The sequence below is a fragment of the Notothenia rossii genome (genome assembly GCF_949606895.1).
Source record: "Notothenia rossii genome assembly, chromosome: 11".
In the NCBI taxonomy this organism is placed as follows: domain Eukaryota; kingdom Metazoa; phylum Chordata; class Actinopteri; order Perciformes; family Nototheniidae; genus Notothenia; species Notothenia rossii.
The window spans coordinates 4,359,616-4,384,913 of NC_136910.1; the positions used below are offsets into that span (position 1 = coordinate 4,359,616).

Below are 25,298 nucleotides of genomic sequence, written 5' to 3' on the forward strand. Positions count from 1 at the left end.
AATGTCTTCTTCTTCTTTAAAGGCAAACGAGCAGATAACCCAGGAGAACTTTGGTATGCATCAAAAATAGTTCTTTCAATACTTTCTTTAAGCTAAATGGTGCATTGTGTTGACGTGAAAGCATGTCTTTATGCTTTCCCCCAGGCACGGCCAGTGTGATTATCGCTCTGACAGACGGAGAGCTGCAGGAACATCAGCTCATCACCGCGCAGCAAGAGGTATCAAAGCCAGACCTGCAGCTCCTGAAAAATAAAGATTGAAAAGCGTATAAACTCCAGTTTTCTGGAACTAATTCATTTTATTGCTTGTGTTTTTCAACAGGCAGAAAGAGCCAGGTCTCTTGGAGCGATTGTGTACTGCGTCGGTGTCAAGGACTTCAATGAGACTCAGGTAAAGCCAATACATGTAATGTGTGACGCCACTTATATCTCCTAAGAGTTAAGGTTTAAAACAAAGCAAACATTTAAGTACTCATCTATCTATCTATTTATCTATCTATCTATCCATCTATCCATCTATCTATCTATCTATCCATCTATCTATCTATGCATCTATCTATCTATCTATCCATCCATCTATCTATCTTTCTATCCATCTATCTATCTATCTATCTATCTATCTATCTATCCATCTATCTATCTATGCATCTATCTATCTATCCATCCATCTATCTATCTTTCTATCCATCTATCTATCTATCTATCTATCTATCTATCTATCCATCTATCTATCTATGCATCTATCTATCTATCCATCCATCTATCTATCTATCTATCTATCCATCTATCTATCTATCTATCTATCCATCTATCTATCTATCCATCTATCCATCTATCTATCTATCTATCCATCTATCTATCCATCTATCTATCCATCCATCTATCTATCTATCCATCTATCTATCTATCTATCTATCTATCTATCTATCTATCTATCCATCTATCTATCTATCTATCTATCTATCTATCCATCTATCCATCTATCTATCTATCTATCTATCTATCTATCCATCCATCTATCCATATATCCATCTATCTATCCATCCATCTATCCATCCATCTATCTATCTATCTATCTATCTATCTATCTATCTATCTATCTATCCATCTATCCATCCATCTATCTATCTATCTATCTATCCATCCATCTATCCATATATCCATCTATCTATCCATCCATCTATCCATCTATCTATCTATCTATCTATCTATCTATCTATCTATCTATCTATCTATCTATCTATCTATCTATCTATCTATCTATCTATCTATCCATCCATCTATCCATCTATCCATCTATCCATCCATCCATCTATCTATCCATCCATCTATCTATCTATCCATCTCAATCTATCTATCAATCTATCTATCTATCTATCCATCCATCTATCTATCTATCCATCCATCTATCTATCCATCCATCCATCTATCTATCCATCTATCTATCTATCTATCTATCTATCTATCTATCTATCTATCTATCTATCTATCTATCTATCTATCTATCTATCTATCTATCCATCCATCTATCCATCTATCTATCTATCTATCCATCCATCTATCCATCCATCCATCTATCTATCCATCCATCTATCTATCTATCCATCTCAATCTATCTATCAATCTATCTATCTATCCATCCATCTATCTATCCATCCATCCATCTATCTATCCATCTATCTATCTATCTATCTATCTATCTATCTATCTATCTATCTATCTATCTATCTATCAAGACAATACCATCCAAGTGCTCAGGAATCCAGACGTGTGGACATGCTGTTATGTCGTGCCTTCTGTGGCCCCTGTGAAATCTCGCTAACCCATAATTTAAAGTTTCCTGAAAACCAATCCAAGAGATATTTTCTTTCTAACCTTGAGCTTCCTCTCAGGATGCCAACACACAAAGTTGGAGTGGAGAAATGTCTGTAACTTGAATAATACTCAACAATTAGCTTCAACATGATGAGGAAAGGGTGATTCAGTGTCCTGGAAGTTAAAGATATTTGAGAGGATGTGAGGCCCGGTCAACCTTCAGTAACCAGACGTGGTCTCACTAAAGTTTACTACAAGATGCCTTTGATTGATTGGAAATGATTGTAGACAATGTGTGGTCATTACTGGTTTTACAAAGTATGGGTTCAGTTCTTCATTGAGATGTTCCTGTTTATTATGTATGAAATTGTGTCACACTTGTACATTTTGGGCCAATTTTTGCTTGTTAGGAAATGTCAAACTTTAGCTGTTGGTTTTCTGGATCATTTTACAAACGATTGGGAATAAAAAATAGCAAAACTGTGTATTTCCATTAACTACTTTGGAGCTAAGAAACCAGGCAGCTTACAATCGTTTTGTTAGAAGTCGGTAGTATATGCTTCACTAGATGCATGGCTGTAATCTGCCCACAATAAAAGAGTAGAAGAAGAAGTGAAATCCTATCTTAACACACTTTCATTTCATTTTTATTTGTTCCATGAAAATAAAAATGAAATGAAAGTGTGTTAAGATAGGATTTCACTTCCAGTACTCACAGGTGGTTGACATTAGCCGTGTTTCCATTAACACATGTTATGCAATGTTCATGGTATGCACAACTTAAAGGTGGGGTAGGTAATTTTGGAGAAACCAGCTCGAGATCGCTAGAATTTGAAAATACACAACCGGAAAAAATCTGCCACTTCCTGCCAGAGCCCCTCCTCCAACACACACGAACACGCACATGACCAATGAGGGCACGAGATAAGTTTGTGCACAGATGGAAGGCTGACAGGCAGGTAGGCCATCCAGTTACTTTAGCCGGGCCGGCTCAGATGATTGGTCGTGCTTTTTACAGCGCCACGGCTTCCACAGCTGACATTTCTTTATGGATTTTTTGTCAAAGCACTTCAGATATTCATTGCTATCGGGACGTTAAGAGCATTCCATGGAATATAACAAAAAGTGTATCTCGAGCCGGTTTCTCAAACTTACCTACCCCACCTTTAATGTATAACAATTATTTACAAAACATGTCTCTATAAACACACCGTACCCGAAAAGGAGCACGGAGAAGAAAATAATCTTATGTTACCTACCCCTTTCTCGAAAAAGTAAATAAATAGAAATAGATGGTCTGTCCTTCATATTTTCTTATTCACAGCCAATAATAACAGTATCGTAGGGAAACAAAAACGTGCAAAAAAATACTTAGTTCCCACTTGACAGTTAACGGAAAGAAACAAAACAAAAAACACCGAAACATCAGTTGTACTGTACAATGATCTTATTCAGTCAATTGTTCAATCATTGTTTTGTGAATTGATCCCTATTTAACGTGGTTCCTTACCTCTCTTTCCTCACCTCTCCCTCTGAAGCTGGCCACCATTGCGGACACCATCGAGCACGTGTTTCCTGTGATGGGCGGCTTCCACGCTCTCCGAGGCGTCATCGATTCGGTAAATAAACTCGTCTTTGTGCCGGAGAGACTTCCTGTAGCTTGGGTCCACGTCCGTGTATTTATCCATGAGTCTGTCCTGCGTTTGGACAATTATCTTTTATTACCCCCTCGGTGAAAACTGACTTAAGTTTGAGTACACAGATCACTTTGTTCTTCATCAGGCACCTCATTGTTTTGCATAGTGTAAGAGTTTGAAAACAGAAATACTGATTTATAGTAAATGGACACAGTGATAATCAAAAGTAGTTGTTCTTACTTTTGAACTGTAAGTCTTTGTTTACACTGAAACACATCTACAGAGCAAAGTGAGCTCACTGCAACATGTGTTTCTCATGATATAAGACAATATTTCACCAGATTCCCGTTGAGTCTAATATAAAATAATATATACTACAGTACACAACCACATTTAGTTACTGTTCCTAACATGGCACCACACATATGCGTACTGTAAGTGCTATGAACTCAAATGTAAATGAAATATCAAAGAATATAACACTATTTAATAGACATTTCCACAAAGAAACTAAGAAAAACTTGGAGCCATGTCGTTTATTCAAATGAACTGAAATGTAGGAAATAACTAGATCCGATGGAAAATCTCAATTTTATATTTCCCTCTAATGTTTTTGTGTGTTCAAAACAAGCATTGCATGTTTTACAAAGTGGGACACACAATAAAACATGAAACGGAAAGCCTTAGAACATTTTTTATTGTACTGTTGATGACCAAGTCTAATTTGTTAAGCTGTACTAAAGACGTCAGCAAGTTTCATTGTAGAAAATAACTTTCTCCTCCATTGTTCCTCCAGATCATCAAGAAATCCTGCATTGAGATTTTGGCGGCCGAGCCCTCCAGCGTGTGTGCAGGAGGTGGGGAAACGCACACACACACACACACACACACACACACACACACACACACACACACACACACACACACACACACAGACACACACACACACACACACACACACACACACAGACAAACACACACACACACAAACACGCACACACACACACACACACACACACACACACACACACACACACACACACACACACACACACACACACACAATAACTAGTGCCATCCTTCCATCATTTCTTGATTCCACCTAGTGTCCAGTCTCTCTTTTTCTCACGTCAGTAATGAAAGTCCCAGACACGTTCTTATATGGGCGTCCAGTTCACTTAAAGGAAATGATTGGTAGTGGGAAAATATTAAAGGGTCTCATTAAAAGGATTAACCCTGAGAGAGAGGCAGTGGTGATATTGAATGTTCTCCAAGAATATTAAAGTTTTTTTACAAGATATACATTTTTATTTACTAAGAAAACCACATTGCTTCCCTCTTGCATTTTGTAGCTCTGTCATTTACTTTCTACCATTTGCACTAATGTGCTTAACTTTAACGCCATTCGATATTTTCCAGATATCTTGTTTTAAGCTGTTTTGTGTTGGTGACAGTTAAATGTTATGTAAGCCAAACCTAAAAGAGAAAGCCATTCAGAGTTTGGATACTGCACTTCTAACAATGCTGAGTTGGAGAGATGGCTGCAGTACACACATCCTTTACTCAAGTAGAAGTACAGATACTCGTGTTTAAAAATACTCTGGTGAAAGTAGAAGTACTGACTAAACTTCTTTACTCAAGTCAAAGTAAAGAGGCGTTGAAATGTACTTCAGTAAAAAGTACCCATAACTAGCAGCTGTTTTAAAGAGTACCTGACCTCCCTTTATATTAATAGAACAATAATGTCATTGTTAGCTAATGAATGTTTCCATGGTGACCAACGGCAACATGACAACGTTTCCATTGGTCCCTCTTCTTTAGAGAAGACCAGGAAATGATGGATACACGGATCGTGTTCAAATCAATAGGCACGCAATGACTCTAAATAATAATGATCACGCCACCAAACACACATTCAGACTAAAGGAACCAGCCTGTTTGGAAAATGAGAGAAGTAGAAAGTACAGGTATTTGAGTTCAACATGTAAGAAGTAGAAAGTACAGGTATTTGAGTTCAACATGTAAGAAGTAGAAAGTACAGGTATTTGAGTTCAACATGTAAGAAGTAGAAAGTACAGGTATTTGTGTTCAACATGTAAGAAGTAGAAAGTACAGGTATTTGGGTTCAACATGTAAGAAGTAGAAAGTACAGGTATTTGAGTTCAACATGTAAGAAGTAGAAAATACAGGTATTTGGGTTCAACATGTGAGAAGTAGAAAGTACAGGTATTTGAGTTCAACATGTGAGAAGTAGAAAGTACAGGTATTTGTGTTCAACATGTAAGAAGTAGAAAATACAGGTATTTGTGTTCAACATGTGAGAAGTAGAAAGTACAGGTATTTGAGTTCAACATGTGAGAAGTAGAAAGTACAGGTATTTGTGTTCAACATGTAAGAAGTAGAAAGTACAGGTATTTGTGTTCAACATGTAAGAAGTAGAAAGTACAGGTATTTGTGTTCAACATGTAAGAAGTAGAAAGTACAGGTATTTGGGTTCAAAATATAAGAAGTAGAAAGTACAGGTATTTGTGTTCAACATGTAAGAAGTAGAAAGTTCAGGTATTTGTGTTCAACATGTAAGAAGTAGAAAGTACAGGTATTTGAGTTCAAAATGTAAGAAGTAGAAAGTACAGGTATTTGAGTTCAACATGTAAGAAGTAGAAAGTACAGGTATTTGAGTTCAACATGTAAGAAGTAGAAAGTACAGGTATTTGTGTTCAACATGTAAGAAGTAGAAAGTACAGGTATTTGAGTTCAACATGTAAGAAGTAGAAAGTACAGGTATTTGAGTTCAACATGTAAGAAGTAGAAAGTACAGGTATTTGTGTTCAACATGTAAGAAGTAGAAAGTACAGGTATTTGTGTTCAACATGTAAGAAGTAGAAAGTACAGGTATTTGTGTTCAACATGTAAGAAGTAGAAAGTTCAGGTATTTGAGTTCAACATGTAAGAAGTAGAAAGTACAGGTATTTGTGTTCAACATGTAAGAAGTAGAAAGTACAGGTATTTGTGTTCAACATGTAAGAAGTAGAAAGTACAGGTATTTGTGTTCAACATGTAAGAAGTAGAAAGTACAGGTATTTGTGTTCAACATGTGAGAAGTAGAAAGTACAGGTATTTGTGTTCAACATGTAAGAAGTAGAAAGTTCAGGTATTTGTGTTCAACATGTAAGAAGTAGAAAGTTCAGGTATTTGTGTTCAACATGTAAGAAGTCAAAGTAAAAAGTCGTCAGAAAAAGAAGTAGTGGAGTAAAGTACTGACACCAGAAACATGTGCTTAAGTACAGTAACAGTAGTATTTGTACTCCACTACTTCCCACCTCTGCTGAGTTGTAACTGTCTCATGAAAACGATCATGATGATACACATGCCATATAAAATGTAATGTTGTTTGCCAAAGAGTAAAAAAACTATCAATGTGTTGGCCTTTTGTCTCCAGAGTCTTTCCAAGTGGTGGTGAGAGGGAACGGCTTCCTCCACGCCAGGAACATCAACCAGGTGCTCTGCAGCTTCAAAATCAATGACACCGTCACAGTCAGTGAGTACACACACACACACACACACACACACACACACACACACACACACACACACACACACACACACACACACACACACACACACACACACACACACACACACACACACACACACACACACACACTGGGCTTGTAACTGTCTAATAATTCTCAGATCAGCCTAGGTTTGGGTCATTTACAGTCTTTTGTTTACTGTGTTGTATTTCTCTTAGGCAAACGTTGTCAGATCAGAATAGCACCCTCAAAACACTCTATGTTTACGATGTGAATCCTATAAAAAAGGGATACAAAATACAGTGAGTAGGTTACTTAGATTAGATTAGGAACAAAAAGACAATTTCCTACTCTTTGAATAATCAGTTAAGCCTTTTTCTTCTTGCAAAAAATGTCAGAACATTTTATTGCCAGCCTCTCCAATAAGGAGATGTCCTGCTTGTTTCAGTTTTATAACCTAATTAAACTTGGGTTTTAGACAACACACAACATTTAAAGACATCATGTTGGACTTTGAGAAAAGAAAATCTACTTGTTTTTACTATTTCCTGACATTTTAGACACCACAGACTTACTAGCCGCTTTCACACCAAGTAATTTGCCGTACTTAGTGCCGGCACTTAGTTCCCAGCACTTAGTTCCCAGCACTTAGTACCCAGCACTTAGTACCCCCATGGAACTAAGTACAGATCACGTTCACACCAGAATAAGTTCCCCGAGGGAAGATTACGCAAATGAAGTGAAGCCGCTGACGTCACTTCTTCTTCTTCTGCTTTGGGTTTACTGGCAGGCCGCAAACAACTTCACGGCGTATACTGCCACCCGTAGTCCCCGGCCGGAAGTTCCTGGAGTTAGGGACTGGCTTCAGTAGAAGCTGCTGGGACTCCCAGCAGCTTCTACTGAAGCCTTCCGAGTAAATCGCCAGAACGCCGACACCTCCTCATCTCCACCGCTCCCATGTTTTCTTTTGTGTTGCCATAAGTTAGTCTCTCTCCGTTGGTGCGCGGGGCTAATGCTAATGCTAATAATGCTAATGCTAATAATGCTAATGCCAGCAAATACAATGGCAAGTTTTACGGGGCGTGGTTTGCAATCCGCCCAGCCAATCGAAATTGGTACTTTTTTCTCCCCTCTCTAGCAGGGACTGAAAATGGGGGTAAAAGTTCTCTGAACTAAGTTCTCTTTTTGGTGTAAACGCAAAATTCCAGGCACTAACGGAACTAAACGGGAAAAGTACTCCGGTGTGAACGCGCCTAATCACATAATCATTAAAGAATTGGCAGATTAATCAAATATGAAAATGATATTAGTTGTAGCTCTTAAGTGGATCCTCAGAGGAAGAAGCCTCATCACACTTCTAGTTCCATGAGGGGAAATGGTCAGGTTCAAATAAAAGATCAGCTTTTGTCAACATTCATTCAGAAATATATGGTGTCTGTCTTTTGAAGCACATATATCAAAGTGTAGCTCTTTCACCTCTAAAGCCCATGTCTAATGATTGTGCTTAGTTCACTATGATACACAGACTGAGGAGTGCTTATTTATTTATTGAAATGTTGTATTTCCTCCTAGCGGAAAAGCCGGCTAGTGTACAAGACACATTCCTACTGTGCCCAGCTCCTGTCATCGAAGAACTTGGAAAGTAGGTGCCTCTTTTTTTATCATTTCTTATTCATCTCTAATTCTTTCACTTTAAACAGAGAGAAACATCTGACTCACACACACACACACACACACACACACACACACACACACACACACACACACACACACACACACACACACACACACACACACAGACCATAAGAAGCCTGCCATATATTAAGTCTTTTTTATTATACCCATCCGTGGCTGCATTCCTCTTTTCTGTGCAGCTAAAAATATAAAGAGGCTCTGAAGATATGCCAGAAAATGCCGTGGTACAGTAAACCTCCATGCTGTCCTGAATTACAGAGAAAATAGTCTTTAATGCACACATTGGTCTACCATGACACATATATCTATAGGGTATCTCTAGAATACACTATAAAATATCAAGAATTAAGTTATACCACAAACTAATAATAATATGTCCTCTCCTGCTGATGTTCAGGTGTATATCAGTATGTAGTGTCTCTACTTTAAAGAGTCCTCTCCTGCTGATGTTCAGGTGTATATCAGTATGTAGTGTCTCTACTTTAAAGAGTCCTCTCCTGCTGATGTTCAGGTGTATATCAGTATGTAGTGTCTCTACTTTAAAGAGTCCTCTCCTGCTGATGTTCAGGTGTATATCAGTATGTAGTGTCTCTACTTTAAAGAGTCCTCTCCTGCTGATGTTCAGGTGTATATCAGTATGTAGTGTCTCTACTTTAAAGAGTCCTCTCCTGCTGATGTTCAGGTGTATATCAGTATGTAGTGTCTCTACTTTAAAGAGTCCTCTCCTGCTGATGTTCAGGTGTATATCAGTATGTAGTGTCTCTACTTTAAAGAGTCCTCTCCTGCTGATGTTCAGGTGTATATCAGTATGTAGTGTCTCTACTTTAAAGAGTCCTCTCCTGCTGATGTTCAGGTGTATATCAGTATGTAGTGTCTCTACTTTAAAGAGTCCTCTCCTGCTGATGTTCAGGTGTATATCAGTATGTAGTGTCTCTACTTTAAAGAGTCCTCTCCTGCTGATGTTCAGGTGTATATCAGTATGTAGTGTCTCTACTTTAAAGAGTCCTCTCCTGCTGATGTTCAGGTGTATATCAGTATGTAGTGTCTCTACTTTAAAGAGTCCTCTCCTGCTGATGTTCAGGTGTATATCAGTATGTAGTGTCTCTACTTGAAAGAGTCCTCTCCTGCTGATGTTCAGGTGTATATCAGTATGTAGTGTCTCTACTTTAAAGAGTCCTCTCCTGCTGATGTTCAGGTGTATATCAGTATGTAGTGTCTCTACTTTAAAGAGTCCTCTCCTGCTGATGTTCAGGTGTATATCAGTATGTAGTGTCTCTACTTTAAAGAGTCCTCTCCTGCTGATGTTCAGGTGTATATCAGTATGTAGTGTCTCTACTTTAAAGAGTCCTCTCCTGCTGATGTTCAGGTGTATATCAGTATGTAGTGTCTCTACTTTAAAGAGTCCTCTCCTGCTGATGTTCAGGTGTATATCAGTATGTAGTGTCTCTACTTGAAAGAGTCCTCTCCTGCTGATGTTCAGGTGTATATCAGTATGTAGTGTCTCTACTTTAAAGAGTCCTCTCCTGCTGATGTTCAGGTGTATATCAGTATGTAGTGTCTCTACTTTAAAGAGTCCTCTCCTGCTGATGTTCAGGTGTATATCAGTATGTAGTGTCTCTTCTTTAAAGAGTCCTCTCCTGCTGATGTGCAGGTGTATATCAGTATGTAGTATCTCTACTTTAAAGAGTCCTCTCCTGTTGATGTTCAGGTGTATATCAGTATGTAGTGTCTCTACTTTAAAGAGTCCTCTCCTGCTGATGTTCAGGTGTATATCAGTATGTAGTGTCTCTACTTTAAAGAGTCCTCTCCTGCTGATGTTCAGGTGTATATCAGTATGTAGTGTCTCTACTTTAAAGAGTCCTCTCCTGCTGATGTTCAGGTGTATATCAGTATGTAGTGTCTCTACTTTAAAGAGTCCTCTCCTGCTGATGTTCAGGTGTATATCAGTATGTAGTGTCTCTACTTTAAAGAGTCCTCTCCTGCTGATGTTCAGGTGTATATCAGTATGTAGTGTCTCTTCTTTAAAGAGTCCTCTCCTGCTGATGTGCAGGTGTATATCAGTATGTAGTATCTCTACTTTAAAGAGTCCTCTCCTGCTGATGTTCAGGTGTATATCAGTATGTAGTGTCTCTACTTTAAAGAGTCCTCTCCTGCTGATGTTCAGGTGTATATCAGTATGTAGTGTCTCTACTTTAAAGAGTCCTCTCCTGCTGATGTTCAGGTGTATATCAGTATGTAGTGTCTCTACTTTAAAGAGTCCTCTCCTGCTGATGTTCAGGTGTATATCAGTATGTAGTGTCTCTACTTTAAAGAGTCCTCTCCTGCTGATGTTCAGGTGTATATCAGTATGTAGTGTCTCTACTTGAAAGAGTCCTCTCCTGCTGATGTTCAGGTGTATATCAGTATGTAGTGTCTCTACTTTAAAGAGTCCTCTCCTGCTGATGTTCAGGTGTATATCAGTATGTAGTGTCTCTACTTTAAAGAGTCCTCTCCTGCTGATGTTCAGGTGTATATCAGTATGTAGTGTCTCTTCTTTAAAGAGTCCTCTCCTGCTGATGTGCAGGTGTATATCAGTATGTAGTATCTCTACTTTAAAGAGTCCTCTCCTGTTGATGTTCAGGTGTATATCAGTATGTAGTGTCTCTACTTTAAAGAGTCCTCTCCTGCTGATGTTCAGGTGTATATCAGTATGTAGTGTCTCTACTTTAAAGAGTCCTCTCCTGCTGATGTTCAGGTGTATATCAGTATGTAGTGTCTCTACTTTAAGAGTCCTCTCCTGCTGATGTTCAGGTGTATATCAGTATGTAGTGTCTCTACTTTAAAGAGTCCTCTCCTGCTGATGTTCAGGTGTATATCAGTATGTAGTGTCTCTACTTTAAAGAGTCCTCTCCTGCTGATGTTCAGGTGTATATCAGTATGTAGTGTCTCTTCTTTAAAGAGTCCTCTCCTGCTGATGTGCAGGTGTATATCAGTATGTAGTATCTCTACTTTAAAGAGTCCTCTCCTGCTGATGTTCAGGTGTATATCAGTATGTAGTGTCTCTACTTTAAAGAGTCCTCTCCTGCTGATGTTCAGGTGTATATCAGTATGTAGTGTCTCTACTTTAAAGAGTCCTCTCCTGCTGATGTTCAGGTGTATATCAGTGTGTAGTGTCTCTACTTTTCACCCTTTGTCTGAAACCAGAGCCCAGTCTGATTGGTTAGCTGGCCGGCTCTGTTCTGATTGGTCAACCTCTCAGAGATGTCCCGCCCCTTAGCCTGTCCTGTACAATGTGTTGGTGCGCTAGCCAATGGAAGAGCAAGTGTTACATAGTGATGTCCTTTTGTTGCTAGGTCACCATCTTATTTATAATCTCTAGGCTTTTTGATGTATATTTAAGCATCCTTTTATAATGTGTGATTTTTGTGTTTTCCCTAATTCTTGTAACTGTCTTGTGTTGAAATGTGCAATATTAAAAACTTGGCTCAAAGTCATCGGTGCTGTACAGTCTTGCCATCGTCTTGTCGTGAAAAAAAGGCATATTGACATAACCTATCATAGTTATCGCTAACAAAATGAACCCTGCATGGTACGATTCTGAAATGACGGTAATCATTCCTTCGTGTTATTCTCTCTCAGAGGTTATAAATCCAGTTATTATTTGCACTGTCAGTGGTGTGGAAAGAGAGGGGGATTAGTGTGCTTTTAATCGATCCCTCAGCAGAAGGGTCGTAATTGAGGGTTCATTATGTTCCTTTGCCTCCTTTAAACTTTGTATATCTTCCGCTTTATTTACTTTAAAATGTTCCATTAGACGCCATAAAACTGAACCTCCTGACTCTCAGATCCTACTCCTATCTTCCCCCCCCCCCCCCCCCCCCCCCCCCCCTTTACTCTCTCGATGCCACCGTGGCTCTTTCTTCACCCTCTTGTTTTCCCCGTCTGGTCATTTTTCTCTCAGTATCTATGTTTTTTTTGCCTCTGTCACACATCCCCCCCCCCTCCTGTCAGCCTTCTTCTCTTTCAACAGTCTGCGTGCGTCCAGGTCTAAATGATCAAAGCCCTGTAGCAGCTAGTCAGGCCTTTGAACTGTGTGGACATGTGTTTGTATGCCGCGTGATTCCCTGCAGAGAGGAAAAACTGCTCCGGTTAGGCTTTCAAGATTTGGAAAAAATAACAGATTGAGATTATTTTGACTGATATAGCACTTGCTGAAGACTTTGGAATATTAAAGGGGTCCTATTATGCTTTTTGGGGGATTTCCTGTAGTGAGGTATATAGGTTTTTATGCATGTTAATGGTCTGCAAAGCCTAAAATGCCACTTCCCCTCTTTGTTTACCTCCATAACAAAGTGATATCCCTATGTAACACTCACGCTTCTATTGGTTAGCGCTCCAACACATTGTACGTGACATCTCTAAGCGGTCGGCCAATCACAACAGAGCCGGCCAGCTAACCAATCAGAGCAGACTGGGCTCTGGTTTCAGACAGAGGGTGAAAAGAGGTGGTGAAGCACAGACAGTATGAGAAAAATAAAGAGACACAGAGACACTACATACTGATATACACCTGAACATCAGCCGGAGAGGACTCTTTAAAGTAGAGACACTACATACTGATATACACCTGAACATCAGCAGGAGAGAACTCTTTAAAGTAGAGACACTACATACTGATATACACCTGAACATCAGCAGGAGAGGACTCTTTAAAGTAGAGACACTACATGCTGATATACACCTGAACATCAGCAGGAGAGGACTCTTTAAAGTAGAGACACTACATACTGATATACACCTGAACATCAGCAGGAGAGGACTCTTTAAAGTAGAGACACTACATACTGATATACACCTGAACATCAGCAGGAGAGGACTCTTTAAAGTAGAGACACTACATACTGATATGAACCTGAACATCAGCAGGAGAGGACTCTTTAAAGTAGATACACTACATACTGATATACACCTGAACATCAGCAGGAGAGAACTCTTTAAAGTAGAGACACTACATACTGATATACACCTGAACATCAGCAGGAGAGGACTCTTTAAAGTAGAGACTCTACATACTGATATACACCTGAACATCAGCAGGAGAGGACTCTTTAAAGTAGAGACACTACATACTGATATACACCTGAACATCAGCAGGAGAGGACTCTTTCAAGTAGAGACACTACATACTGATATACACCTGAACATCAGCAGGAGAGGACTCTTTAAAGTAGAGACACTACATACTGATATACACCTGAACATCAGCAGGAGAGGACTCTTTAAAGTAGAGACACTACATACTGATATACACCAGAACATCAGCAGGAGAGCACTCTTTAAAGTAGAGACACTACATACTGATATACACCTGAACATCAGCAGGAGAGGAATCTTTAAAATAGAGACACTACATACTGATATACACCTGAACATCAGCAGGAGAGGACTCTTTAAAGTAGAGACACTACATACTGATATGAACCTGAACATCAGCAGGAGAGGACTCTTTAAAGTAGAGACTCTACATACTGATATACACCTGAACATCAGCAGGAGAGGACTCTTTAAAGTAGAGACACTACATACTGATATACACCTGAACATCAGCAGGAGAGGACTCTTTAAAGTAGAGACACTACATACTGATATACACCTGAACATCAGCAGGAGAGGACTCTTTAAAGTAGAGACACTACATACTGATATACACCTGAACATCAGCAGGAGAGGACTCTTTAAAGTAGAGACACTACATACTGATATACACCTGAACATCAGCAGGAGAGGACTCTTTAAAGTAGAGACACTACATACTGATATACACCTGAACATCAGCAGGAGAGGACTCTTTAAAGTAGAGACACTACATACTGATATGAACCTGAAATAAGTACAATAGGCCGTCTTTAAATATAAATAATGCACTAAAAGGATTAAAAGAACAAGACAATCCCTCTGTAATGTACAAAGCTGAGGAAATACTCTTTTAAAAAACCTCAAAATTGTATTTAAAGCAGCTTTTGAGTAAATTTGATACTACTTTATAATTTTTGAAATTCACTTTCATCTAATTGTTGGTAGCTCAGGTATATACTGTGGTCTGTTTGTGTCTCTGAATGTTGCATCATGTCATTTATGTTTGCCACTTGTAAAAAGCAGGATACTGTGTGTGTGTGTGTGTGTGTGTGTGTGTGTGTGTGTGTGTGTGTGTGTGTGTGTGTGTGTGTGTGTGTGTGTGTGTGTGTGTGTGTGTGTGTGTGTGTGTGTGTGTGTGTGTGTGTGTGTGTGTGTGTGTGTGTGTGTGTGTGTGTGTGTGTGTGTGTGTGTGTGTGTGTGTGTGTGTGTGTCCTGTCTGTTTTACTTCCTTGTCTAACAGCTGTGAGACAGGGCGCTCTACAAACTAACATTTCCTCGAAAATACTTTATTTCCTCCACTTCCTCCAGTCCACACTTTGTGAGTTTTCCTGGCTTCTCCTTCTCTTTTCAACATTGTGTTTGTTTCCGTTCCAGGTTTCTAGGCTTTCTTCTGACAGAAACACATCCAATAAAGGATTACATTTTAACACTGGCAGTATGTTAGGGTTTCTCGAAAACTCTAACTTTGATTTGATTTTCCTGCAGCCAAAGTGTGACGTGTCTTAATGTCAAAGAGCTTCACTTTCCAAAAACTAATAACACATGTTTGATGTTTTATAACAGAGAACTCTTTATGTTGACTCAATCCCACATTCACCATACATTATTACTCCAGAACCAAATCTGTATTGAATGATTCATCATTTATATGAATTACTCACTATGTGTTCTTTTTTACATTTAGAGAGGTAATCATTATAAAAGTTATCATATCTATTATTCTGAAATGGACCAATCTGCACAATGACTACTTTTACTGTGGCTCCTTTCACTATATTTAGATGAGAATACTTTTCTACTTTCACTTGAGGAACATTTTGAATGCAGGACTTTTACTTTAACAGAGTATTCCTACACTCTGGTACTTCTACTTTTACTCAAGAACAAGATCTGAGTACTTCTACTTTTACTGAAGTACAAGATCTGAGTACTTCTAGTTTTACTCAAGTACAAGATCTGAGTACTTCTACTTTTACTGAAGTACAAGATCTGAGTACTTCTACTTTTACTCAAGTACAAGATCTGAGTACTTCTACTTTTACTGAAGTACAAGATCTGAGTACTTCTACTTTTACTCAAGTACAAGATCTGAGTACTTCTACTTTTACTCAAATACAAGACCTGAGTACTTCTACTTTTACTCAAGTACAAGATCTGAGTACTTCTACTTTTACTGAAGTACAAGATCTGAGTACTTCTACTTTTACTCAAGTACAAGATCTGAGTACTTCTACTTTTACTCAAATACAAGACCTGAGTACTTCTACTTTTACTCAAGCACAAGATCTGAGTACTTCTACTTTTACTAAGTACAAGATCTGAGTACTTCTATTTTTACTCAAGTACAAGATCTGAGTACTTCTATTTTTACTCAAGCACAAGATCTGAGTACTTCTACTTTTACTCAAGTAGAAGATCTGAGTACTTCTACTTTTACTCAAGCACAAGATCTGAGTACTTCTACTTTTACTCAAGTACAAGATCTGAGTACTTCTACTTTTACTCAAGTACAAGATCTGAGTACTTCTACTTTTAATCAAGTACAAGATCTGAGTACTTCTATTTTTACTCAAGTACAAGATCTGAGTACTTCTAATTTTACTCAAGTACAAGATCTGAGTACTTCTATTTTTACTCAAGCACAAGATCTGAGTACTTCTACTTTTACTCAAGTAGAAGATCTGAGTACTTCTACTTTTACTCAAGCACAAGATCTGAGTACTTCTATTTTTACTCAAGTACAAGATCTGAGTACTTCTACTTTTACTCAAGTACAAGATCTGAGTACTTCTATTTTTACTCAAGTACAAGATCTGAGTACTTCTAATTTTACTCAAGTACAAGATCTGAGTACTTCTATTTTTACTCAAGCACAAGATCTGAGTACTTCTACTTTTACTCAAGTACAAGATCTGAGTACTTCTACTTTTACTCAAATACAAGACCTGAGTACTTCTACTTTTACTCAAGCACAAGATCTGAGTACTTCTACTTTTACTCAAGTACAAGATCTGAGTACTTCTACTTTTACTCAAGTACAAGATCTGACTACTTCTATTTTTACTCAAGCACAAGATCTGAGTACTTCTACTTTTACTCAACTACAAGATCTGAGTACTTCTACTTTTACTCAAGCACAAGATCTGAGTACTTCTACTTTTACTCAAGTACAAGATCTGAGTACTTCTACTTTTACTCAAGTACAAGATCTGAGTACTTCTACTTTTACTCAACTACAAGATCTGAGTACTTCTACTTTTACTCAAATACAAGATCTGAGTACTTCTACTTTTACTCAAGTACAAGATCTGAGTACTTCTACTTTTACTCAAGTACAAGATCTGAGTACTTCTACTTTTACTAAGTACAAGATCTGAGTACTTCTCCCCCCTCTGTCCTTCAGTCTAAACTCCTCTCTTTCTAAGTTTCTGTTTTGTCTTGAGTGTCCTCACGATCCCCTCCTCTCCTCCGAGTTTGGGAAAAACAATTCTGGGAATTTCACGTGACCTCCTCTTGGAGCCTGTTCCCGTCCAGATCTTCAAAACATGTGGATGAAAGGCACGCAGTTTACCCCCCCCCCCCCCCACCTCTTACTGTGTGTGTCCAGGTGGATGTAAACGAGGTCTGGCAGATGGAAAGAAGCCGTTTGACCGATAAACCCGTCGACACTCAGCTGTCTGGCTAGTTCTTAGAAGTGGAGGGTGGGGGGGTAGAAGTGGTTGAAGTTCATGATCAACAGCAGACATACCTTTCTGACAAAGAACAGCTGGGGTTGAGACACTGAAACAGTCTTAAAGATAAAGAAGAAGCCTCCTCAAGTTCATGTTTTTAATGCATCCTTAAGTAGCAAAATGTGTGAGTGTGAGTACTAGATTCAACAAAAAACATCTCTCAGATTTTAGTTAGGGTTTAAGTCAAGTAGCAAAACTTATAAAACACAAATATGCTTGTATGATATGATGCAGTATTGTAAAACTAATCAACCCAGGATCTTGAAAAGTAACTTAAATATCTCTACATTGACAATTTATAACATTCAAATGCAAGGATGGAATGTATGTACTCATACTTAAGTATACGTTGGAGGTACTTGTGCCTTACCTGAGTATTCTAACAATTGTTAGATTTGTTTATTTTACTCAAACAAGCCCTATTATGCTTTTTTGGGGGTTTACTTTTCCTGCAGTGTGTTATATCGGTTTGTGTGCATGTAAATGGTCTACGAAGGCTAAAAAAAAAAACATTGTATGTGATAGGCTAAGGGGCGGGACATCTGTAAGTGGTTGACCAATCAACCAAAAGCATGGAGACATGTTGCAGTAGAGACACTACATACTGATATACACCTGGACATCAGCAGGAGAGGACTCTTTAAAGTAGAGACACTACATACTGATATACACCTGAACATCAGCAGGAGAGGACTCTTTAAAGTAGAGGCACTACATACTGATATACACCTGAACATCAGCAGGAGAGGACTCTTTAAAGTAGAGACACTACATACTGATATACACCTGGACATCAGCAGGAGAGGACTCTTTAAAGTAGAGACACTACATACTGATATACACCTGGACATCAGCAGGAGAGGACTCTTTAAAGTAGAGACACTACATACTGATATACACCTGAACATCAGCAAGAGAGGACTCTTTAAAGTAGAGACACTACATACTGACATACACCTGAACATCTGCATTAGAGGACTCTTTAAAGTAGAGACACTACACACTGATATACACCTGAACATCAGCAGGAGAGGACTCTTTAAAGTAGAGACACTACATACTGATATACACCTGAACATCAGCAGGAGAGGACTCTTTAAAGTAGAGACACTACATACTGATATACACCTGGACATCAGCAGGAGAGGACTCTTTAAAGTAGAGACACTACATACTGATATACACCTGAACATCAGCAGGAGAGGACTCTTTAAAGTAGAGACACTACATACTGATATACACCTGAACATCAGCAGGAGAGGACTCTTTAAAGTAGAGACACTACATACTGATATACACCTGAACATCAGCAGGAGAGGACTCTTTAAAGTAGAGACATTACATACTGATATACACCTGAACATCAACAGGAGAGGACTCTTTAAAGACGAGAGGAGAATAAGTTATACTTTGATTTAATTTACCTTAGATAAAGAAAGATTATTTACAGCTCTAAGTAGAGACTGGGGAGAGTGGCATGGATTGTTCACATTCCTGGTTGATTAGCACAGAGAATTGGAAAAACACACAAGTTGCCCAGAACCATAAAAAAACAACATATTTTTCCACTTTCATTTTATTATAGAAGTGCGTCCATCCCACTTTGGCCGTGGTGCCTGCCGTGTGTCTGAGTGATTCACACCATCACACCTTCACTTTGTTGTCCTCCTCTGGGGTTTTAACCACAGTGGAAACAACGATTGTGTTTGGTTCATTTGGGCTCAGATTGCTCACTTACAAGCGAAACGACGCTCGTAAACAAAAGCCACTCGAGTCATCACAAGTAGATAATTTATCGGGGGACGTTTTGAATTTTCTTTTGCCAGTTGAGAGATGTTTGTGCAGACCTCTCTACTCAGTCCCTCGGGTCTTTCCTGTTGGTTCAAATTACATTTTCACATGCAACAAACTACCTCACAGTTTCAGTGACGTGATACAAAGTGAACCCGAGTTCAAACTACATCACTCTAGTCAAACAAACCTGAGCAGGAAGTGCCTCAGTCTAAATAAACGTCTGCGAACATGCTTGTTGTTGCATCCCAACGTGGAGAAACACTTCTGACTTTGCATGTGTTTTCTTTCAGGGTGATTTATCTGCAAGTGAGCATGAACGACGGGCTGTCCTTCATCAGCAGCAACGTGCACATCACCACCACAGAGTGTGTAAGTGGAAGCTCTTATGTATTCAACGTACATTAGTAATATAGATTTACTGTCCTTCAACGTGTGGTTAAGGAGAATTGCACAAGTGTAAATCAAAACTCAAAAATATCGGATATCTAAAACAGATGGTTATTTTTCACTTTCCATTGGAGATGCATTTAAGTTCAATAATGCGTGAAAAATAATTATGAAAAAGGAGCGTGAGTAAAGTACTACGGAAGAGGATTAGGGCCACAAGTTTTGTTCTGAGAAAAAAGTCAGAATTTTTTCTCAGAACAAAACTTTTTTTTTTTAATTCTGACTTTAATCTCAGAATTCTGACTTTTTTCTGAGAAGTCTGATTAGTGATGGTCTGATTTTTTTTTTGTTCTGAGAAAAAAGTCAGAATTCTAAGAAAAAAGTCAGAATTCTCAGAAAAAAGTCAGAATTCTGAGAAAAAAGTCAAAAAACATATTTTTTTCAAATCCTCCCAAAAATAATAATAATGTGGCCCTAATCGTCTTCCGTAAAGTACAGTGTACTGTAAAAATACATTTTTCTGACAAATGTTTTTATGTGCCTTTCCAGCAAAAGACAAACACATGAAAACCTGCAGCGTTTTTATTTGCGCTGTTTGTTTATGCATCGCTTTTATTAAACTCTGCATATGTTTCGTGAAGCTGGTGAAGATGTTTCTTCATTTGCTTGGTTTTGGCACATTTGTGGGTTTTTTTCAGAAACTGCAGCTCGTTTCTCCTAATAAAAACTTTTTAGGCCTTTTTTAGCCCCCCGTAATCAACACTTTTCCACATCATTGAGTTGCTTAGTTAGAGATACTCTTATGCAGGGGTGTCAAACTCAAATACACAGTGGGCCAAAATAAAAAAATGGGTACTAGTCGAGGGCCGGACTGGTTCATTGTTTATTGCAGAACTTATTGAAATGAACTTATTGCACATATTAAACCTGGAACTAACAAAGCTTAAATGATTACCTATAAAAACAACATTAAACATTAAATAATCAGTTCATTCATTTCTGAAGGTGCAATATACCGGCGGGCCAGATCTAATAGTAATTCGAAATTATCCTGTGGGCCGAAATTAAGTCCACCACGGGCCTGATTTGGCCCCCGGGCCTTGAGTTTGACACATGTGCTCTTATGTATATGTCGGTGTGAAGCAGTGTGGAGCATCCCTTCCTCAAAACCAAGATTGAATCGTCTGTCATTTAAGACAATTTAAATAAATCTATCGAGATAAAACACATATGTTGGAACATATGGAGAGCAGATTGACACCCAGCAGAAAAAATAAAACTCTTTGTAGATGTTCTCTCTCTGTCCATAACTGTCCATTAAACACTGTGTTGTGGTTCATGATATACAGAGCTCAATCAGACATACCATTGCAATTCGCTGCCACTAAACCAAACCATATAGGCTGAAGTCCTTAGGGAGGCATGACAGTAAATGATGGGTATGCCGGCTGCAAACCCCCCCAAAGTGCCATTTAAAGCAGATCTATCCTTTGTAGTTAACCCACAAAATGTGCACATATAGCATTAGAAAAACATGCGTTGTACGTGCAGCAGTGACGGGACGCAGATGTGGTCGCTGTGAGCGGTTTGCTGAACCATTACTCTATAAATTCAGTCTAAAAGATTCAGAAAACTTGCTGATTGGGGAATTTCTGAGAATGAAGAGCAGTGACTCTTCACCACGGACCCTGAATCTCCCCCCTCTCTCCGTATCTTTGCCCACAAGACAGATAGGGGAGAGTGTAACCACATGTGATCTGTGGGATGTAATGGGAACCATGTTGGGCCCACTGGCGCTTGTCTGGTTTAAGCAGAGGTGGATTCATTCAGGAGGATCACACAGTTTACACAAATACTGTCATCGAGAAAAATTAAAACATTTATCGGCTGAAGTGACAAAGAATATGTCGCTGGATCTGATAAACAACATCCTCTGTGTCTAATACTACTGCTACTATTTTTATTTCTAATGCTACTTCTCCTACTGTTGAGGTTATTGTTTTTCTACTATGTTTACTTTTACAATATATTCTCCTTTCTCTCCTACTACATTTGTTCAAACTAGAGATGCATTAATTTAGAATCATAGGCCAATTCAGATATTCAATTTTGTAAATGCCTCAGATTTGATTTTTTCCCTGATGTTGTGTGTGTTAGTGTGTGTTCTGATGTTGTGTGTGTTAGTGTGTGTTCTGGTGTTGTGTGTGTTCGTGTGTGTTCTGATGTTGTGTGTGTTAGTGTGTGTTCTGATGTTGTGTGTGTTCGTGTGTGTTCTGATGTTGTGTGTGTTAGTGTGTGTTCTGATGTTGTGTGTGTTAGTGTGTGTTCTGATGTTGTGTGTGTTAGTGTGTGTTCTGGTGTTGTGTGTGTTCTGATGTTGTGTGTGTTAGTGTGTGTTCTGATGTTGTGTGTTAGTGTGTGTTCTGATGTCGTGTGTGTTAGTGTGTGTTAGTGTGTGTTCTGATGTTGTGTGTGTTTCTGTGTGTTCTGATGTTGTGTGTGTTAGTGTGTGTTCTGATGTCGTGTGTGTTTGTGTGTGTTCTGATGTTGTGTGTGTTAGTGTGTGTTCTGATGTTGTGTGTGTTAGTGTGTGTTAGTGTGTGTTCTGATGTTGTGTGTGTTAGTGTGTGTTCTGATGTGGTGTGTGTTAGTGTGTGTTTGTGTGTGTTCTGATGTTGTGTGTGTTAGTGTGTGTTCTGATGTTGTGTGTGTTAGTGTGTGTTCAGATGTTGTGTGTGTTAGTGTGTGTTAGTGTGTGTTCTGATGTTGTGTGTGTTAGTGTGTGTTCTGATGTTGTGTGTGTTAGTGTGTGTTCTGATGTTGTGTGTGTTAGTGTGTGTTAGTGTGTGTTCAGATGTTGTGTGTGTTAGTGTGTGTTCAGATGTTGTGTGTGTTAGTGTGTGTTAGTGTGTGTTCTGATGTTGTGTGTGTTAGTGTGTGTTCTGATGTTGTGTGTGTTAGTGTGTGTTAGTGTGTGTTCTGATGTTGTGTGTGTTAGTGTGTGTTAGTGTGTGTTCTGATGTTGTGTGTGTTAGTGTGTGTTCAGATGTTGTGTGTGTTAGTGTGTGTTAGTGTGTGTTCTGATGTTGTGTGTGTTAGTGTGTGTTCAGATGTTGTGTGTGTTAGTGTGTGTTAGTGTGTGTTCTGATGTTGTGTGTGTTAGTGTGTGTTAGTGTGTGTTCTGATGTCGTGTGTGTTAGTGTGTGTTCTGATGTTGTGTGTGTTAGTGTGTGTTAGTGTGTGTTCTGATGTTGTGTGTGTTAGTGTGTGTTAGTGTGTGTTCTGATGTTGTGTGTGTTAGTGTGTGTTCAGATGTTGTGTGTGTTAGTGTGTGTTAGTGTGTGTTCTGATGTTGTGTGTGTTAGTGTGTGTTCAGATGTTGTGTGTGTTAGTGTGTGTTAGTGTGTGTTCTGATGTTGTGTGTGTTAGTGTGTGTTCTGATGTTGTGTGTGTTAGTGTGTGTTAGTGTGTGTTCTGATGTCGTGTGTGTTCGTGTGTGTTCTGATGTTGTGTGTGTTAGTGTGTGTTAGTGTGTGTTCTGATGTTGTGTGTGTTAGTGTGTGTTAGTGTGTGTTCTGATGTCGTGTGTGTTAGTGTGTGTTAGTGTGTGTTCTGATGTTGTGTGTGTTAGTGTGTGTTCTGATGTTGTGTGTGTTAGTGTGTGTTAGTGTGTGTTCTGATGTTGTGTGTGTTAGTGTGTGTTAGTGTGTGTTCTGATGTTGTGTGTGTTAGTGTGTGTTCAGATGTTGTGTGTGTTAGTGTGTGTTAGTGTGTGTTCTGATGTTGTGTGTGTTAGTGTGTGTTCAGATGTTGTGTGTGTTAGTGTGTGTTAGTGTGTGTTCTGATGTTGTGTGTGTTAGTGTGTGTTCAGATGTTGTGTGTGTTAGTGTGTGTTAGTGTGTGTTCTGATGTTGTGTGTGTTAGTGTGTGTTCTGATGTTGTGTGTGTTAGTGTGTGTTAGTGTGTGTTCTGATGTCGTGTGTGTTCGTGTGTGTTCTGATGTTGTGTGTGTTAGTGTGTGTTAGTGTGTGTTCTGATGTTGTGTGTGTTAGTGTGTGTTAGTGTGTGTTCTGATGTCGTGTGTGTTAGTGTGTGTTAGTGTGTGTTCTGATGTTGTGTGTGTTAGTGTGTGTTCTGATGTTGTGTGTGTTAGTGTGTGATAGTGTGTGTTCTGATGTTGTGTGTGTTAGTGTGTGTTAGTGTGTGTTCTGATGTCGTGTGTGTTCGTGTGTGTTCTGATGTTGTGTGTGTTAGTGTGTGTTCAGATGTTGTGTGTGTTAGTGTGTGTTCTGATGTTGTGTATGTTAGTGTGTGTTAGTGTGTGTTCTGATGTCGTGTGTGTTCGTGTGTGTTCTGATGTTGTGTGTGTTAGTGTGTGTTCTGATGTTGTGTGTGTTAGTGTGTGTTCTGATGTTGTGTGTGTTAGTGTGTGTTCTGATGTTGTGTGTGTTAGTGTGTGTTCTGATGTTGTGTGTGTTTGTGTGTGTTTGTGTGTGTTAGTGTGTGTTCTGATGTTGTGTGTGTTTGTGTGTGTTTGTGTGTGTTAGTGTGTGTTCTGATGTTGTGTGTGTTGGTGTGTGTTAGTGTGTGTTCTGATGTTGTGTGTGTTAGTGTGTGTTCTGATGTTGTGTGTGTTAGTGTGTGTTCTGATGTTGTGTGTGTTCACAGTTTGACGGCACCATCCTCCTGGTCACGCTGCTGGTTCTCTTCCTGCTGCTCGCCCTGCTCTTCATGTGGTGGTTCTGGCCTCTGTGCTGCACCGTGGTGAGTAACGTAAACTTCATCCAGGAAGTGGTGCAATTTAAAAAGCAAAACACTTAAATGATCCCGAGCTTCAAAGGGCTTTGTCTAAACTCAAAAGCACTTTGGGGGGCCTTTTAAAGAAATCATTAAAAAACCTTAAAGAGGTCCTCTGAGGTGAGATTAACGTGTCTGTGAGAAGCTAAGCAATCTCTTATTGTTCCTCAGGTGATCAAAGGACCTCCTCCTCCACCTCCTCCGGAGCCTGTGAGTCAACACACACACACACACACACACACTGCAACTGAAAAACCCACTACTTGTGCCTGTACATTGGCCGTTAAATTAAAAATGTAAATTGTGAGAAACGGCATTTCGTCTGTCTGTACACACAAACTGAAAGATTGACAATTAAGTTGACTTTGACTAAATGTAATAATTTGTGTTTCAGGAGAGTTCAGATGATGAAGACGGCATGCCCAAGAAGAAATGGCCGACTGTGGACGCCTCTTATTACGGAGGGAGAGGAATCGGAGGGATCAAGAGGATGGAGGTGACAAGCTGACAATTAAAATCCTTTTGGTGGCTCTCACTGCTTCAATTTTTGAATTATATTAACGTAATGTCTTCTGCCTGCAGGTGCGTTGGGGAGGGAAGGGCTCCACCGAGGAGGGGGCTAAGCTGGAGAAGCCGAAGAACGCCGTGGTGAAGATGCCGGAGCAAGAGTACGAGCCGTACGAACCCAAACCGAAGAAACCTCACAACAAGAAGGCGCCTCAGGACAGGAAGTGGTACTCGCCCATCCGGGTAAACACACACACTCTTTTATTCAAACAATATCTTTATTGAGTT

General features: G+C 39.2%; 1 protein-coding gene across 1 annotated transcript in view; it reads left to right on the forward strand.

The window, feature by feature from the left end:
• antxr1c (ANTXR cell adhesion molecule 1c) overlaps window positions 1–25,298 on the forward strand; it is a gene marked incomplete at its 3' end in the record, with an annotated part of 59,283 nt that overhangs the window by 20,367 nt on the left and 13,618 nt on the right. The window contains exons 5-16 of the mRNA XM_079658446.1: window positions 23–53; window positions 145–218; window positions 322–390; window positions 3,353–3,433; window positions 4,248–4,308; window positions 6,891–6,989; window positions 8,557–8,626; window positions 19,610–19,688; window positions 24,375–24,470; window positions 24,675–24,713; window positions 24,898–24,999; window positions 25,086–25,253. Coding sequence (XP_079514572.1) covers window positions 23–53; window positions 145–218; window positions 322–390; window positions 3,353–3,433; window positions 4,248–4,308; window positions 6,891–6,989; window positions 8,557–8,626; window positions 19,610–19,688; window positions 24,375–24,470; window positions 24,675–24,713; window positions 24,898–24,999; window positions 25,086–25,253 — 969 coding nt within the window. The remainder of the gene's footprint in view (window positions 1–22; window positions 54–144; window positions 219–321; window positions 391–3,352; window positions 3,434–4,247; window positions 4,309–6,890; window positions 6,990–8,556; window positions 8,627–19,609; window positions 19,689–24,374; window positions 24,471–24,674; window positions 24,714–24,897; window positions 25,000–25,085; window positions 25,254–25,298) is intronic.